This window comes from Schistocerca gregaria, chromosome 2 (assembly GCF_023897955.1).
Source record: "Schistocerca gregaria isolate iqSchGreg1 chromosome 2, iqSchGreg1.2, whole genome shotgun sequence".
Taxonomy (NCBI): Eukaryota; Metazoa; Arthropoda; class Insecta; order Orthoptera; family Acrididae; genus Schistocerca; species Schistocerca gregaria.
In genome coordinates, this window is record NC_064921.1 from 626,300,424 (window position 1) to 626,320,350 (window position 19,927).

Genomic DNA, 19,927 nt, shown 5'->3' on the forward strand with positions numbered 1-19,927 from the left:
TTCTGCCGCTTGTGCGGCTCGGGATAGCAGACGGCAGGCTGGGCCACCGTGCTAGATTAACTATTTATCGATCGACGGGGCGCGTGAACAGAGTCCGCCCTGCTGTGCTGTGGCGGGGCGTGTCGCGCCGAGTGGCTGGCTGGCCGTGTTTTCCCGTGACTCGGCCGCCCCAGCCACCGCGGCGCCAAGGACACGCTCGCTGCTCCCTCACCTCCACTTTACACTTGGTTCGACAAACTAAAAAGTTTTAGCCTCAGCAGCGTACTTCTTACACGGATGAAGTTTCCCACCACAACAGAAAGCAAGAGGGCATACTCACAAACTGCGCCACAGGGACAGAGCTAAACTCCGCATGTTATGGATAAGTCTATCGTTTCCAGTAACTTTAAGTGTATGTTTAAAAACTGTGATGCCTGTTGGCGGTGAACAAAAAAATGTCTCTGAGCACTGTGGGCCTTAACATCTGTGGTCATCAGTCCCCTAGAACTTAGAACTACTTAAACCCAACTAACTTAAGGACATCACACACATCCATGCCCGAGGCAGAATTAGAACCTGCGACAGTAGCAGTCGCGGGGTTCCGGACTGAGCGCCTAGAACCGCTAGACCACCGCGGCCGGCTGGCGATGAACACATCGCACAAAAAGTCACAAGGTGTACAACTTTGTTTCCGCCGTTTTTTTCCACAACATTTGAGGCTTTAATGAAACAGATTAGTTACACGTGTATCATTCTAAGTACTTTCCATCGCTGACCACTACTTTCTCCCATCTTTCGGGCAGTGTACGAATTCCGGGTTGAAGAACCTGTTCATCTTTTGAAGCGATCAACGAATCGATCTAATTTGTGACTTCTTCATGAGATCGGAAGTGTTGGTCAGCCAGGCCATGTGCCATTGATCTAAACAGGTGATAGCCAAACGGAGAAATATCTGGAGAATACTTCGGGTGGGGTAGGACTTCCCATTTTAACCTTTACAAGTACGTCAGAACGTACAGAATGAACAAAGTAAGAACATATGGACTATCAGACCAATTGTGTGATTGGATTGGGGAGTTTCTAGATAACAGACCGCAGCATCTCATTCTCAATGGAGAGAAGTCTTCCGAAGTAAGAGTGATTTCAGGTGTGCCACAGGGGAGTGTCGTAGGACCGTTGCTATTCACAATATACATAAATGACCTTGTGGATGACATCGGAAGTTCACTGAGGCTTTTTGCGGATGATGCTGTGGTGTATCGAGAGGTTGTAACAATGGAAAATTGTACTGAAATGCAGGAGGATCTGCAGCGAATTGACGCATGGTGCAGGGAATGGCAATTGAATATCAATGTAGACAAGTATAATGTGCTGCGAATACATTGAAAGAAAGATCCCTTATCATTTAGCTACAATATAGCAGGTCAGCACCTGGAAGCAGTTAATGCCATAAATTATCTGGGAGTACGCATTAGGAGTGATTTAAAATGGAATGATCATATAAAGTCGATCGTCGGGAAATCAGATGCCAGACTGAGATTCATTGGAAGAATCCTAAGAAAATGCAATCCAAAAACAAAGGAAGTAGGTTACAGTACGCTTGTTCGCCCACTGCTTGAATACTGCTCAACAGTGTGGGATCCGTACCAGATAGGGTTGATAGAAGAGATTGAGAAGATCCAACGCAGAGCAGCACGCTTCGTTACAGGATCATTTAGTAATCGCGAAAGCGTTACGGAGATGATAGATAAACTCCAGTGGAAGACTCTGCAGGAGAGACGCTCAGTAGCTCGGTACGGGCTTTTGTTGAAGTTTCGAGAACATACCTTCACAGAAGAGTCAAGCAGTATATTGCTCCCTCCTACGTATATCTCGCGAAGAGACCATGAGTATAAGGTCAGAGATATTAGAGCCCACACAGAGGCATACCGACAATCCTTCTTTCCATGAACAATACGAGACTGGAATTGAAGGGAGAACCGATAGAGGTACTCAAGGTGCCCTCCGCCACACTCCGTCAGGTGGCTTGTGGAGTATGGATGTAGATGTAGATGTAGATGTAGATGTAGATGTAGATGTACGTCGGGTCGAGCGTTTCGTGCTGCAAAATCACTTTGTCGTGCCTCTCGTTGTATTATGGCCGTTTGTCGTTTAATGTTCAAACGCATTAATTGCTTTCGATAACGAGAACCTGTGATTGTTTCACTTGGTTTTAACACCTCACAGTACACGACGCCGAGCTGGTCCCACCAAATGCAGAGCATGATCTTGGAGCCTTGAATATTCGATTTGGCCGTCGACGTGGAAGCATGGCCGGGATACCCCCAAGATTTTTTGCGTTTAGGGTTATCGTAATGAACCCATTTTTCGTCTCCGGTCACAATGCGATGCAGAAATCCCTTCCGTTTTTGCCTCTGAAGCAACTGTTCACAAACACACGAACACCGTTCAACGTCTCTTGGTTTCAACTCACATTGGACCCAAGTAACTTCTTTCTGAATTATGTCCATAGCCTTAACATGTTTTGAAATGGCTTGCTGTGTCACTCCCACTAATCGTGCCAATTCTTCTTGACTTTGACGCGAGTCTTCACTCAGAAATGTCTCCAATTCTGCATCTTCGAAGATATTCTTTCTTCCACCACTATGCCGGTCTACGACGTAAAAACCACTGTTGTTGAAGCGTTGAAACCACTCACGACACGTTGTTTCACTAATAGCGCCCTTACCACGCGTACTTGAGAACATTCGATGAGACTCAGCTGCTGTTTTCTTCCTATTGAAACAAAACAGTAACACCTCCCGCAAATGGCTAGTAAACTGACATTTTCAATCAAGAATAACTTTATGATGCAGGTACAAATCGACAAATGTTTGAATGACGTTATGTCACCGAGGTCCAAGCTAACTGCCTGACGTCTGCGACCTGTTTCTTTCGACCGCTACTTATCGTTGTCACCACCTATCGGCAAACGGCGGAAGCAAATTTGTACACCTTATAGTCTCCCAAAAGAGAGAACTCAATCATGCAGTGCAACACCTTCTCTTCTTTTATAATGTTAACAGTTCAGAGACGGAGTAAGTTCCTTCTGCTGCACCATCTTCAGCTAAAGACACTTATTAAAGATTACATCCAGCAAGAGCGTTGATTGCTTTATCTCACCCTATGTCAGTCATTAGAGTTGCAATTCTCTGCCTCAGACAGAACAGAAACCAGGGTACGTTAGTGTTGTTCTTGTTTAGAGTTATTACCAGATCTGGAAGCATACATACAGAGCGTGAACAGCTTCAGAGTTCAGTGATCACTGAGAAGGACGAGAGATGCAGCGTACTCGTGTGTGTCATCGTCTCAGCAGATAGCATGGTTGAAAGGGCCTCGTAGCAGGTCACCATGTGGCAGGAAAGTCGAACCTTGGTGTACCCAGATTTGTGGGGCATTCGGATGTGACTGTAGCGCCATATTGGTCTGCATGGAGGCCCGAGAGCAGACATTACCCTTCCTCAAGGTCCCAGTAGAGAACATATGATCACCAGAAGGGGAGTGTCGCCGTACTGTACACGTGGCACATCGCAACCTCTTCATATCTGCGCCTCTCATCTGAGAACGAATAATGGACTGCCTGCAACTTCTGTATCATCCCTCACCACTGTTCGGAGGATGGCAGCCGCCAGACTAGGGAATCTACCGATCCGAGAGTAGGCTGCTGAGAACATTACAGCACAAACTGCTGAGTTTGGAAGGGTGCGGTGGTTGGGAAGCATGGACTGCTGATGGGCGGCGTCGTGTTGTGCTCAACGGTGGCTCACGCGTCTGCATTACCCAAGGTGTTCATCGTCTCCGAGTACGGCAGCTACCTGGGAGAGCTTCCATTCTCCCAATGTTTTGGAGAGGCACAACGGTGTTACTCCTGTTGTCACGGTATGGGTAGCCATCGGGTATGGCTTCAAAATACACCAGGTAGTGATTGAAAGAACTACACGACGGCACTTCCCGCACATGTTCCGTCGTCATGTGTAATCCCTCATGTGACAGTATCGTGGTGTCATTTTTCAATAGTACAGTGCTCGTCTGTACTTGGCACATTCTTTGATGAATCGCCTTCGTAGTGCAGAGGTGCTGCCGTGCCCATCAATATCCAAAAATCTGTCCCCCCGTCCAAGTGCTAGTATCCAGGATGTCAACGACCAGTTACAACAACTGTTGTGGGCCAGCTTCCTGCCTGGTCGAAAGTATACAGCGACTTGTGGGTCAGTCTCAGATACATACCTGTAGTTGGGATCATACTGACAATTTCTTTATAAATTTTGAACTATTTTGTGATCAGTAAAATAACATGGCATACTGGTATTCTCCCAACCCGTGAAGTTTAATTCCGTTTCCTTCTCCTCCTCCTCTCTCTCTCTCTCTCTCTCTCTCTCTCTCTCTCTCTCGCTCTCTCGCTCTCTCTCTCCCCCTCTCTCTCTCTCTCTCTCTCTCTCTCTCTCTCTCTCTCGGGGTGTTTCAACTTTTCGTCATCCAGTGTAGTTCCCAATATTTTCTATGGCATTAACGTCGGATAATTTAGCGGGCCAGTCTACTTCCGATAGACTTTCTGAGTGTTTGTCATACCAGGAACGTAAATGTGCACCCCTGTGAATATAATTGTTGTCATCTTTGATAAAGATAGCGTCCACAACAAACTGATCATGAACATTTGGGAGAAAGGACAGCACTTGATCACCGAGAACGTTGAATTGAATGTCCTGGTTCATGTTCACTCACAGTAAGCTGACTGACTGGTCCAAAGTCATGGTACAGAAAATACCTGAGAAGGACCAAGGAACTACCTCCGGCCCAAACAAGCCCTTCACACCTTGCGAGCTACGTGCCTCACAGGGTCGCCTGTGCACTCGATGCCTTGCGCATCTCAGACGAGGCAGCAGAGAGCTGACGTCCAGTTTCTGTTCTGTTTGGCGCACTGGAGAAGTGCTGCTTTAAGAGCGGCTGTGACTAATAGCTTTTAGCGTAGTACTTGATCCCAACGTCCACTACACAAAGTTCCTTCATTTAATTTCACTTGAAACTTGCTAGCTGACAGGTCGTGGTCGATACGTAAAACTTTCCCCTGACGTTTCGTCTCCGGCTGTGGGATACAATGTCGGAGGTGAAGCTGCGAACTGCAATCAGAACTCGACTGAGTGCTGAGCATGTTGGCAGTGTTGAGGGTACCATAGTACTACACGCGACGCCGGCTACGATACTATCTCTGATATTCTCGACTAAAGTAATCGATCGTCATTCTGTCGGTGCAAAATCGACCTTCATATTTTATCTAATTTGACACTTTGCTCTTTCCTGTTGAAATTTTTACGGTGTTTATAAATCTCAACAACCTCTTTATCGCTGAATGTGCTGTTTCTCGACTTAAAGCTTGTCTTACTGAATTTTATCTCACTATTACCTTCTTCGGAAACATGAGCTTCTACGGCAGATTTAACCGTATGTCCCAGACGGCAGTTACTCTTATGTTCAACTAAACGGGCATTAACACTTCTTTTGGTGGTATATACATGTACTAGTCCAAAACTACAGGGAATTTTACATCCATCCGGCCGTTCTAAAATATTCTTTTATTTTCCTTGTAGGTCTGTAAACAATTTCATCTCAGTACTTGCTCAATACTTTTTTTAATGCGGTCTGTAATCTAATTAATAAGCGGATGAAACACTTTCCGGTTGGACGGCTGTTTTTCTCGTTAAACCTGGTCCTCTCCATAGCGCGAAGAGCGCGATGTATCTCCTTATTAGAATAGCCACTCTCCTTAAATGTCGACCATAGGTGGTTAATCTCCTCTTGTAAATAAAATGGTTCACAAATTTTGCTAGCCCTGTCAACCAACCTGTTAATAACACTTCGTTTTTATGTGGGGTGCTGTTAGTATCTTTATGAAGGTAACGATCAGTACGCATGACTCTTATGCATCTAATGGCCTAACGTCCAGTCCATGCGTTTGATTACTCACATATCCTCAAAATTAAGGTGCCTTTTACTTTCCGTCTCCATCTGATTTTTGACTTGACACTAGTAAGATGTACCGAGAAGGCATCAAACTCATCTGCTCCGTATGTTCATACTAAAATATCGTAAACATAGCGGTCACCTAGCTGTTCGTTTACTGACAGTCTGCATCGCACGCTATTCAAAAGCCTCCATAAATAAACTAGCCACCGTTGGACTAAGAGGACTGCCCATAGCCACACCGCCAGTCTGCTCATAAAAATCGTTATTGTACTGGAAAGAGCTCATGGTGAGGCAAAGTCTGAATAACGTCACTATACCAGTTGGAAAAATATCCGCTGTGAATGAGATAGCTTAGTGTACTGGAATAATAGTAAATAACGACACAACATCAAAACTGACAACAATATAGCTTAAAGCCACGTTCACATATTTTAATTTCTCAATGAAATAAGCTGAATTTTTAATACCTCAGTTCTGCCAACATAATCTCGCAACAGCGAGACTAGATGTCTCACTAACTTGTGCGTGGGAGACCTTATAGCACTCACAATAGGCGTCGGAGGAATCTCTGACTTATGCACTGGGTAATCAATAGAGCTTAGGGATGTACGCTTACATTTCAGAAAGTATCTTCTTATCGTCACAGCTAATGGAAGACGTTTTCACCAATTCAGTGGTGATTCTTAAAATCTTTGTACTAGGATTCTTCTGAAAATTTTTCAAATGGTGGGATCCAAAATATCATTAATCTTTTCATGGTAGTCAGACGGTGGCATCACACTTGTCCGCGGTAAGAACTTGCAGTTTCCTTCGCAATGACGCACTGAAACTCATTCAAATATTCCTGCATTCATTGATAGTAGCAAGTCCTGTAGGGTTTGTCACCGATTATGATTGTCAGGTTCGTGACAGTAATCTCCGGGCCATATCGGTTTGAATCTTTTTGGACCGCCGAGCTACATGGCAATAAGTGACACACCATTCCTTATGGACACCACCTGTGTTGTTACATCTCCTGTCTGTCTTCTCCTTTTTGTCTGAGCTTACAACCGTATCAACCCACTATACCGCACACAGCCTACCTGATTCACAATGAACAAGGTACTTATGCCACAAAGACTTGTATTATGTATTTGCACACAGAAAAACATTGTCAGTCGCTGCCATTAATAAACACTAACTCAAATATTGTACGTTAAATTCCTTACGGTCTACCTGGATAACAAGCTAAAGAGCCTCAGTTTGGCTTGTTTTTCACTTACAATCAAAAATCTTTCTGCTTATGTTTATAAAAAGATAAAAATCGTCATCCTAATACCGCACACTTTCACTTTTTGGCTTCTGCAATCTCCTTTTGTGCTATGCCACTATAGCAAAATAATTATTTATATCAAAAAGTAATTTCTAAACATGCCTCCTTCAACAAATGTCGGTTCACATTAAATTAAATGAAAAGTTATAACACTACGCTACAGTATAGCGCCTTTATACAATACGGGACAGAAAGACTTCTAACAACAGCGCACGATACACTCGAAGCTATGTGGTGTCATAGGCTCACGAACTCGTCTAGGAAACTGTGACACATACATAAGAAGTGTTTCCTCAAGCATGCGATTAACTCAACAAATGGCTCTGAGCATTATCGGACTTAACTTCTGCGGTCATCAGTCCTCTAGAGCTTAGAACTACTTAAACCTAACTAACCTAAGGACATTACACACATCCATGCTCGAGGCAGGATTCGAACCTGCGACCGTAGCGGTCGCGCGATTCCAGACTGTAGCGCCTAGAACCGCTCGGCCACCACGGCCGGCTGATTAACTCAACAGATCTGTGACTGACAGAACGCAGTATGTTCCAATGGAGGAAGAATATTCTCAATACACGCAAAAGTACACTGGAGTCCAAAATTAAATAAACAACCGCGGTTTACCCGTCTTGTATCTAATTCAGCGTATAATCGTACAATCGTTTTATGCACGGAACATGGCATGTCAACGGACAACCACGTCAACGATGACGTCAGGACACCTTCTAAACGGGGCAGTGTTTGCCGGGTAATCCCACATCCACAATCGCTGTGTAGTCACCGACCATACATTATGGCACGAAGAAGACGTCTAACAGACTGTCTGTGGTGGAGGACCAAAAGAAGAATGGAAGCACGACAGTTGCAAGCTGATGAGGCCCGATGCCTTAATGTGAATCGTTCTTTTGTTTCTCGGATGTGGCAACAGTTTATAGAGACCCAAACAGTACCGCAAAGACCAGGGCAAGGCCGACCATGTGTGATATCAGCAAGAGAGGACCGTTATTTGGACGTAAGGGCACGACAGCACCGCCTAGTTGTGCATGGCACCTGGCATCTGACTTCGCAGCATCCACTGGACGTGCTGTAACGAGACAAACGGTGTACATGAGATTTCGGCAGAGTGGCCTTTATTGTTAAAGAGCTGCTGTATGTGTACCTATGGTGCGTCTTCACAGAAGATAACGTGTTGAGTGGAGTCGTCAACATGTCATCAGGGAAGTCGAACTTTGGGCTAATGTTCTTTTCACAGATGAGTCTCGATTTGGTCTGGAGAGTGATTCTCGACGCATTCGCATCTGGAGGGAACGTGGACCACGATTTCGGGACCCAAACATTGTGGAGAGAGACCGATATCGAGTAAGGGCGTGAGGAGGGATTATGTTGTCCGCTCGGTATAGTGGCGAGATCCAGGGACCCAATGTGGGGTTGTTGCGAGGTGCTGTGGGCGCAGACTTCGTATTAATGGACGATAATGCTCGACTCAAAGAGCACAGGTGGTTGATGTTTCATTGGAAACGGAAGAATTCACACGCATGGCGTGTCCTGCTCGCTCTCCAAATTTGAATGCCATAGAGCACGTGTGGCACGCACGAGGGACACGGGCTTCATCACGTCAGCATGCACCAACCATTCTGCAAGACTTGGGAGCAGCTCTCCAGAAGGAATGGGCCTTATCGCCTCAACGTGACATTCATGCTATCGTCCACAGCATGTGCCGTCGTTGTCAGCCCTGTATTGCTGCCAGAGGTGGACACACCCCATACTGAGCACATTAACCAGTTGTCGGAATGTGTGTGTGCGAATCCGTTACGTTGGAAAAAACAAAGAACATTTTTGCCTACATTTACGCAAATAGCAACTGTTTACGTTTTGTTTTCTTTACATTATTTCTACTTTACTGTCACCTGTTTATACTGTATTGTGGCAAAATAAACACAACCTTGCAAAATTTCCTTTTGTTGCTTTAATAATGGACGCCAGTGTATTTGTATGAACACATCAGCAGCGCTAGCAGGATCTACGATGGCAATGACGTGGTGTTTACAAGAGTAAAGGCAGCCGCGCATTGCTGATTGATCGCCTAGTGCTGTGGTGCAATCCTGGGTGTCACTGGAGTATAATTCTGGACTGTGAAAACAACAAATATTATCTGAAAACATTCACAAAAACTTTTATTTAGGTGTAACGCTTAAGTCCTTTACACTTTTGTTCATCAATTCTTATAGTCTGTCCAGCGCACGACATGTCATGTTATCATGGTATTTCAGGAACACACCATTTTTGGACCCTAGGTTATTTTTCGTAACTAAGTGGACAAACCAAATTAAGCGGTCTTCTGTGGTGTGTGAGAGGCAGACTTGAGCCCTAACAATGGTTTTAACACTAGGTAACTATTAAAAATTATTATTAGTGGATCGTACGTATCGAGTAAATAAAAAGTTCCACGCTAGACACAATAACATTTGTAATAGAGCAGGATTCAGTATTACTAAAGCAAGTTTTCGCCATTCACCTTACTTTTGAATAGTCGTAGGGGAACTGTTCTATTCTTGTTACGGTGCCGTGCGTGGTAGCCGAGCGGTTCTAGGCGCTACAGTCTGGAACCGCGCGTCCGCTACGGTCGCAGGTTCTAATCCTGCCTCGGGCGTGGGTGTGTGTGATGTCCTTAGGTTTCAGTAGTTCTAAGTTCTAGGGGACTGATGACCTCAGAAGTTAAGTCCCATAGTGCTCAGAGCCGTTTGAACCGTTTTTTTTCTTGTTGTGGTGGTTTCCGTCTGACTCTAATTATGTCGGTAGTTCCAAACAAATCAGCATCAATCCTGTCTTGGCGCTATAACAGGCGGCCTCAAAGTGGCGTCTTCTTACGTAGCCAGGTCGTTGAACTATGCATGTAGTTCCACAGTTTCTTCGGCGAGTTTGTGAGCATATAACACGTACACAGCTTCGAGTGTATCGCGCGCTGTTGTGAGAAGTCTTACAATCGTGTATTATACAAAAGGCTGTGTAATGAAGCATAGTGTAATAACTTTTCATTGAGTAGAAAACATTCTTTATTAAATATGAGCCCATATTTGTTAAAGGAAGTATGTATAAACTGTTTGGAAACAAAAGTCAATCTGAATTCAAAACGATTTTCTTAACCATGTAAAACAGGAAGAAAGTATTGGTACAGTAATGCGAAGTATCTCGCGTGTTTCAGTGTTTTCTACATCCTACTGAGAACTGTAATCTATCCGTTTCTGGAAGCTATTAAGTGGTTGCCGATGGAACGCTGCAATATGCTGTTGTTGTGGTCATCAGTCACGAGACTGACCAAACGTTGTCCTCCACGCTAGTGCACTCTGCACAAGCCACTTCACCCCTGCGTAAATGTTGCAACGTAATCCACTTGGGCGTTATTTATATAGGCAACCTCTGGTCTCCTCCTACAATTTTTATCCTCGTCTCCTCCCTCCCCACTCCGACATTTCGCTCAGCTGAATTCCGCGCAGTCAGGCCTTGAGGGCGACAGTACCGACCGACCGTCGTGTCATCCTCAAGTATAGGCGTCATTGGATGCGGATATGGAGGTGCATGTGGTCGGCAAATCGCTCTCATGGCCGTTGTTAGTTTCTGTGACCGGAGCCGCTACTTCTCAGTCAAGTGGTTCTTCAATTGGTATCACAAGGGCCGAATGTACTCCGTTTGCTAGCATCGCTCGGCAGACCTGGACGGTCACCCACCCAAGTGCTAGCCAAGTCCGACAACGCTTAACTTCGGTGACCTGACGGGTACGGTTGTTACCACTGATGCAACGCTACTAGTCTGCACTTTGCTACACTAACAAATTAACTATTCGTTGATGTCTCTGGGTGCGTCCTTTTCAGCTGCCACTCGCTAGGTGAAATTTTGTCGAAGCGTTTCTGCAATAGCTGTCATTCAACAGCGGCACATACCCGCAGGATTACCCGCTGTAACTGGAGTGTGTACGTTCCAGGAGTCCCGCGAGCTGCTGGTGGAGGCGCTGGACCTACTGCGCTACGAGCCGGAGGTGCTGCCAGAGGGCAAGATCGCCGAGCACGCCAGGGAGGCCCTGCGAGACGTGGACATCGCCACGCAGCGCCTCCACTGCACGCTGGCCGGTGGCCTCATCTGAGGGCGCGTCCACGCACACCACGCCGGCGCCAGAGCTGCACCACTCTACCAGCCTGCTCCCAACCCACTGACCCTCCTCAGCCCGATACTTTGGTTCAGTTTAGACACGTGGCGGCGGTGCTCACATGCCATCACACTCTTCACCAGCTACGGTGCTTTCGCTTGAGACCCACGCTGTGGGAAGCAACCTGACCCGCGAGCAGTCACGTCACAGATCAGTTGCATCGTTATTAAGTAGCACATTTGTTGCCTGGAGGAAATGCCTCGTGAGCTGCGTCCTAAAATCCTCATCGGTAGGTATGCTAGTCGCCATCCTATAGTCTGATTTTCCGTGTCACGATTTATCTGAAGTTGTGGACTTGTAGACGTAATCAAATACAAACGTACAGGACAACTTAGGCCAGGACACATATCTTTACAGTTTCCTACGACGCTGTATAATGTTAGAATTATAAGTAAGGGTTGTTGTTGTTGTTGCGGTCTTCAGTCCTGAGACTGGTTTGTGCAGCTCCACATGCTACTCTATCCTGTGCAAGCTGCTTCATCTCCCAGTACGTACTGCAGCCTACATCCTTCTGAATCTGCTTAATGTATTCATCTCTTGGTCTCCGATTTTCACCCTCCACGCTGCCCTCCAGTACTTAATTGGTGACCCCTTGGTGCCTCAGAACATTTCCTACCAACCGATCCCTTCTTCTTTGAAGCTGTGCCACAAACTCCTCTTCTCCCCAGTTCTATTCAATACCTCCTTATTAGTGTGATCTACCCATCCAATCTTAAGCATTCTTCTGTAGCACCTCATTTCGAAAGCTTCTATTCTCTTCTTGTCCAAACTATTTATCGTCCATGTTTCACTTCCATACATGCCTGCATTCCATGCAAATACTCTCAGAAACGACTTCCTGACGCTTAAATCTATACTCGATGTTAACAAATTTCTCTTCTTCCAAAACGCTTTCCTTGCCATTGCCAGTCTACATTTTAAATCATCTCTACTTCGACCATCATCAGTTATTTTGCTCCCCAAATAGCAGAACTCCTTTACTACTTTAAGTGTCTCATTTCCTAATCTAATTCCCTCAGCATCACCCGATTTAATTCGCCTACATTCCATTATCCTCGTTTTGCTTTTGTTGATGTTCATAAGTAAGGGTTACGCTTTGACAACTGGAAATCTGTGCCAGAGTGTAACGTGAATCCGGATTTCTTCCTTTTCGCGAGCTGTCGCCTTGAGCATTATCTTGCCTGTGCCAGCCAGCAGGTCTCACATAAACTTCACTTGTCAGCGATGGGTCAGCTTATGATTCCGAACACTGCTTGTAGATGAGGTTCCTCCAATGCAAAGGTTTAATACCACCAGTCCATTCCCAACGGATTTAGTGGACATCCATTGATAAAGCTGTCACAAGGAATGTACACTGCCTTACAAAAAGAGTGAAGCAGCCAGAAAAGGTAGAGGAAACGAAATGAAACTTCATGGAGTTAGAGGATATGTATCACTATTTCAAATGGTTCAAATGGCTCTGAGCACTATGGGAGTTAACATCTGAGGTCATCAGTCCCCTAGAACTTACAACTACTTAAACCTAATTAACTTAAGGACGCCACACACATCCATGCCCGAGGCAGGATTCGAACCTGCGACCGTAGTGGTCGCGCGGTCCCACACTGGAGCCCCTAGAACCGCTCCGCCATACCGGCCGGCACACTACTTCAGTATTACAATAGCGAGCGTAATTTACAAATAAAATGCTAGTTTGAGCCCAGTTATCACTATGACTCTGAAGCCGTTTGGCCTGGATGCATGCATTGATTCAGTTGGGAAAGGTGTCACAAAGCCGTTGTATTCTCTTCTGAGGAAAGCTGGCCTACAACTTTTGTAACTGGTCCTTGATATCCTGGATGTTAGCACTGGGGTTGTGTTGACATCCGACCTGGTCCCACACGTCTTCTACAGCGGACGGGTCTGGGGATTTTCCTGCCCGCGGAAGTACTTCAACATCGTCTAGACCAGGGGTTCCCAACAAAATCTTCTCGAGGACCCCCCTCTTCCAGCATGATCGGTACCTTGTCATATCACAGCATCAAGTACCTAGAAAAGCCAAATCAAGAGTCTTTTTACACGTTTTCATTATTGAAAAATAATGAGCGGCCAAAACAAAAAATCTGTTATCATATGAAATATGTTAATATATTTTTTATTCTAATAGCATCTTGCGGACCCCTCTGTTATAGCTCGCGGACCCCTGTTGGGAACCAGTGGTCTAGACAATAATAATAAATCAGTCTGGTTGCCGTTCTACCTGTCACAGAGAGCTCTATCTGTAATCATTTACATGCCTGTCGATGCTGTTACATTGAAATCTGACTATGTATTCTAGATGTTTTGCTTTGTTTGTCAGGTAGTGTACACCCAACTGAATTAAGCTCGCTTCTGTTGTCGTTAAAGAATCTTTACAATGCAGGTCTGAAGGGTCTTCCCCAATACCACTTCAAGTTATTTCCTCTTTATTGGTTTCATACCCATTGATTCCATTCACCTCATTTTAGCGAGAGCGTTTAACTCAATTTAGAGAATCATAAATGATTCTACTCTGCTACTTGCTGCATCAACTTACGTCAGATTTTCACTGCAGAAACAGATCGTAAGAGGCAAAGTAAGCCATTCATCACATAGTGGTAGCTCGGGTGGACATCGAAATAAGTAAGTGTGATAGACACACTACATAGGTTTTGGTGGGCTTAATTTTTTACATCATTAATTGCCTATATTCCTATTGTATTCTACATGGGGCATCACATTTGTAATGTCGTCTCAGAGAAACTGATACTGTAGGATGATATAGATACCTGCTCTTTAAATTTCGGGTAGTTTATTTCTGCTACAGTATTTCATCAAAAAATATGCATTAATGCGCATTTGTGTTATTTTTTCCATTATAGCCATTAGAAGGACATGTGCTACGTTAATTTTCATTTGTTGTTTTCTTTGTCTCCAGTGATCTTGAAATTTTTCTCTGTGTTTAAGTTTTTCCCTCAAAATTACTCATTCATGTTGTCTTACAGTTCCTACTCTGCAACCCATGTAGTTTTAACAATTTTATTGCATAACATTTCTTCCTGTTGATATTTTTCTTCGGTGTTCCATGTTTCTTTTCTCTAGGTCATTCTTAACGTCACAGATCCTGATTTTTATCTCCTTCTCCAAGAGATACTTAAAAATTTGTTTCGTTTGTCTCTTGTCTAGATCTAAAATTTTCTTTATTATTCCTTTCTCCATCATTTCATTATTGTTACGTTATTATTCATTGCTGAAAATTCGGTATCACAAAACGTATTTTGGTTTCACTGCCGTCTTGTTATGTGTTATTGTTGTTTTTATATTTGAAACATTATCAGTGGTGGCGATTTATCATGTGATAATATGCTACAGCACACTGTAAATATCGCATTCAAATTACGTTATTTTTCTTCTAAAGCATTCTGGTGCGCAAATAAAACGAATGAAATCATGTTTGGTAGCACTGTCTCTCAAATAATTAGTACCAGTGTCGAATGCTGAAGTAATGAACAGCCACATTACGATTAACCCAGAGAAGGGAGGCAGCTGTCTGTTTTCGACTGCACATGCTCTGATGTGGCGTCATCCCTTCCAGTACTCCGAGAGCTAACTTGCTCTCAGCACAGGGTCAGTATTTTTCTTTGGAACTGTGTGTAGTATATCATGCAAACATACCGTATGAGGGATTTTTAAAGCGCTGCTGTCATGATGGGGATGTGTGTGAGAGGTCTAAGGCCCAGACTAACTAGATGTTCACCTGGATTCAATTCCCATTGATCTCAATTACTTTGTTTTATTCCTTGCAAAGTTACACTTAATTAAAAATTGGCATATATTTATACAGTTCAATTTTTATACAAAATAATATATTATTCAATTTAGTTATGATTATTACCTTTGTAAGTCAAAAAGCTGTAACCACCACACCGTGTTACATTGGTACAAATTTGCACGAAATATCACTGAACATTACAACTTTTCAGATGATTGATTTTTACAGATTAACTTTTATTCATAGGCCCACAATATAAAGACATATTTCTCTGATAAACGTAAGTTTCTAATTTGTATACAACTCTTGCAATGCAGGAGAGTCCCTACTGGAAGGTTCAAGACCTTTTTGGATGTAATTAAGCATGACAGGCAAAACAGAAAGCCAGTGGAAATAGGCTCAACGCATGCGGTCTGTTTGCAGTGGTTCGTCAGCATTGTGTGTTTTCTATGAGGGTCATTTCGGGAAAATTTATACTTTCCATCCACGCTAGAAAACATGGGAAGGGAGAACGGTTAGTGATTAACATCATACTGAGAAAGGAGTCACAGCAGGTGGAACCTAAGCAAAGATTCGATAAGAAGGAAATAAGGAAGGAAAGCAGCAAGGTCCGTGGATGTCATTAAAGTCGGAGCTCACTACCCCATGACAGGGAAGTACACTTACCGTAGCCATGTTACATATTTAGGGAGACCACTGGAAAACTGAAACAGATATTGGGACTGGTATTTGAATCCCACCCTGCATAGTTTGTTTGTCAAGATCGCGTGCCGTATTAACAACACTTCTCTCTCACATACAGGAAAGATGCGTCTACCAATTTATACGTTACGCTGTCACATATGCGCAAAGATTTGTGTATGAACTAAAGCAAAAGAGAAACTTAAAAGCGGCGTTAAATATTTTGTCATTCCAGTTATGTGATCTTTTTCCTCGAATAAATAAAAGACACCTATAAAAAGACATGCATTTTGACATACAATGTCACGAAAATAATTTTTATTATATCAAAACTTGAAGCTAAAAATCAGTCATTGAATGTAAAACAAGATATAGCATAAACAGTTCATCTTATCCGAAAATAGATTTTTTATTGTTGTACCAGTTGATGCTCCAATATAACTTTTGAATAAAGTATAATATATTGATACAGGATTACAATACTTTATTACTAAAACTGATTACTGCCTCTTTATAACTGTAGTCCATTTTCCCATATATGTCCTAATAACACTTCATCAAAGGTAAGTGATAATCAGCATGTAATATATTTCGAAGTATTTAGAGGATGTATGGAGGAAAAAAGACAGTGAAAACTGTCAGAAAACGTCATCCAGCAACGTTAAAATGTGACGAAGTCATAGGTCAATGCCTGATGCTGAGCAACCCTTCCAGCAGCAATCACCGAACGAGGTGGTACAGTGGTGAGCCAGCACGCTGGACTGTCATTAGGAAAGACGACGGTTCAGATCCACTTCCGTGATATCCCTAAATCTCTTCAGGTAAATGCCGGGATGGTTCCTTTGAAAGGGCACGGCCGATTTCCTTCCCCATCCTTCCCTAATCCGAGCTTGTGGTCCGTCTCTAATCACCTCGTTGTCGACGGAACGTTAAGCACTAATCTTCTTCTCCTCCTCCTCTTCCAGCATCAATCTTGTAGTTCCACAAAATTTCGGGCGAACTGCCGGATGTTTGCAACTTCTTGCCACAATGTATCGGCGCAGAGTCTTCTGGTCATCTTCAGGTGATATTGGCGGAAACTCCCTGGTATTTACGGCCCCTCCGGCACATGCGTGGTCGATTCACTCGGTGTTTTGATCGTGAGCTACTTGAGCGCGTTCGATTCTGCTGCGCCACGGGCCCTTCTTGGTGAAACTCCTCGCGTCGATATTAATTCCAATGTCTTCCTGCGGTTCCATCACAGACCTATGCCGGCTTCGGAGGACACGAAGTCTTTTGACAGTTGGATTCCATGCCGAATTCACTTGGTAACCGCCGTCACGATTAATAAGAGACTCATTGTCAGACATCCGTATTCCCACGGATTCATTAATAATAGAACTCCAAAAGTTAGACGTATGGGCCACAATTTTTGTCTCATTGTAATTCATGGCGTGACCAGTGGAAGTACAGTGTTCGGCGATGGCAGGCAAGGTTTACAAGGCAAGGTTTACAAGGCTGAAGAAGGCGTGTATGCCGCTTATGTTCAACAATGCGATCCTGCACCGTGCGTGTCGTTTGCCCTATATAAGATTGCCGCATTCACACGGAATCCTGTAAACACCTGCTTGTGTAGCTCTAGGTCGTCTTTGACATATCTCATATATAAATATATATTGTAAATAGGCAGTCGTCTTAAAAGCCTCTTCCTCTTCATTGTCTGCAGCGATCTCTCCACTTGCTGGGACGAGTACCCATTCTTCAGAAATACAATCTGCAGGAGGCTCCAATTCCGTTTGCAAACTATCGGTGTCAGACATAACGTGGGCTCGGTGAATCAATGTCTTCAAAACACCCATCGTTTGTGCCGGATGGTGGCAACTAGCGGCTTGCAAGTAAAGGTCTGTGTGAGTGGGCTTTCTATATACCGAATGACCAAGTGCGCCATCGTTCTTACGTCGCACCAATACGTCTAAAAACGGCACGCAACCCTCCTTCTCTAACTCCATAGTAAATTTTATATTTTCGTGTATGGAGTTCAGATGTCGTAGGAACTCTCGCAGACGGTCCAAACCATGAGGCCAAACTGTAAAAGTATCATCAACATATCGCCAAAATACTGTTGGTTTAAAAGTGTATCTGAACGCCAGAGGATCCCAAACGAAGTTCCACGAAATGGAACTGACAGTACTCAGGACGTCTGACCCCGCCTAACGCTCCAGTGTCTGTCACAACAGTACTGCAGAGAACACCAGGGGCAGTGGTGTCAGAAGCGCCAGCTGAGAGGCTCACTTTCGCCGCCGAAAGGGCGGCCAAGCCTCAGGCGTTGGAGCCAAACTTCGGCACCCTGTAGCGACAATGGATGACGTTTCCGGACAGGGTTCTTGTCTTCACGACACACACTGCAATCATTTAAAACCTCCCAGTATCGTTTTGTTACATCCCGAATGTTAAGTAATTAGGCACTATAGTTTAAGGGCTTTCCAGCATGACAGGTCGATTACAGGAACACGAAGATACAGAAACCATCGGTACTACGATTGTAAATTGTCGTAACTATGTTTGGAAATTACCAGAGCTCCAACAGCTAATAGAAAGCACTGATGCTCAAATCGTTATAGGAACTGGAAGCTGGCTAAGGCGGAGATAAATTCAGCCGAAAGTTTTGCGAAGAACGTAACGGCGTTGCGAAAGAATAGGCAAACACAGTTGGCGGTGGCGTATTTTTTGCTGTTAGAAGTAGTTTATCTTGTCACGAAACTGAAGGAGATAGTTCCTGTGAGTTTGCATGAACAGAAGTCATTCTTAGTAACAAGAATAAAATAATGATTGGATCCTTTTACCAACCTCCCAATTCAGATGATAAAGTTGCTGAAAGGTTCAAAGAAAATTTGAGTCTAATTTCAAACACGTACACGGCTCAAACAGTAATAGTTGTTGGTGACATCAATTTACACTCGACATGTTAGCAAAAATACTTGTTTAAATCCGAAGGTACGCATAGAACGTCATCCTAAATTGTGCTAAATATATTCTCTGAAATTATGTCGAGCAGTTAGTTCATGAGCCCACTCGCGTAGTAAACGGTTGTGAAAACACAATTGATCTCTGAGCAACAAATAATTATGAGCTAATAACAAGCATCAAAACGGACACAGGGATTAATGAACACAGGATTGTCGTAGCGAGATTGAATATTGTAACCCCCAAACCCTCCAAAAGTAAACGATAAATATACCTATTCCAAAAAGGAGATAAAAATTAACTTGACGCCCTCCTAAGAGACAATCTGCTCTATCCTAAGTGTAGACCAGATGGGCTTGAATTTAGAGAAATAGTATCGACAGCAATCGAGAGATTTATACCAAATAAATTAATAAACGACGGAGCTGATCCTCCTTGGTGCACAAAACGGGTCAGAACACTGTTTCAGAAACAATGAAAAAAATATGCCAAATTTAAACGAACGCAAAGTCCACAAGATTGGCGATCTTTAACAGAAGCTCGAAATTTTGCGCGGACTTCAATGCGAGATGCCTATAATAGTTTCCAGAGCGAAACTTTGTCTCGAAATCTGGCAGAAAATCCAAAAACTTCTGGTGGTATGTAATGTATGCTAGCGGCGAGACACTATCAATGCCTTCTTTGCCAAAACACAATTACTAAACATAGCCCTCCGGAATTCCTTCGGCAAAGAAGGCAAAATAATTATTCCAGAACTCGAAACAAGTACAGGTGCAAACGTGAGTAACGTAGAAATAGACAGCTTCGCAGAAGTGAACCAACTTAAATCACTTAACCAAAGCAAGTCTTCCGGCTTGACTGTATACGAATTACACTATGTGCGCAAAAGTATCCGGACACCTGGCTGAAAATGACGTACAAGTTCGTGGCGCCCTCCATCGGTAAAGCTGGAATTCAGTATGGTGTTGGCCCACCCTTAGCCTTGATGACAGCTTACACTCTCGCAGGCATACGTTCAATCAGGTGCTGGAAGGTTTCTTGG

General features: G+C 43.9%; 1 protein-coding gene across 3 annotated transcripts in view; it reads left to right on the top strand.

Moving 5' to 3' along the window:
* Positions 1–16,410, top strand: part of LOC126334634 (SET domain-containing protein SmydA-8) — a 280,691-nt gene extending 264,281 nt beyond the window's left edge. For 2 of the 3 annotated variants that reach the window (XM_049997072.1, XM_049997071.1), the window contains one exon: positions 11,271–11,529. In XM_049997072.1, coding sequence (XP_049853029.1) covers positions 11,271–11,429 — 159 coding nt within the window. In that variant the 3' untranslated portion in view covers positions 11,430–11,529. Of the gene's footprint in view, positions 1–11,270 lie in introns of all 3 variants that reach the window. The other variant, XM_049997070.1, reaches the window with a different exon arrangement.
* The last annotated feature ends 3,517 nt before the right edge of the window (positions 16,411–19,927 follow it).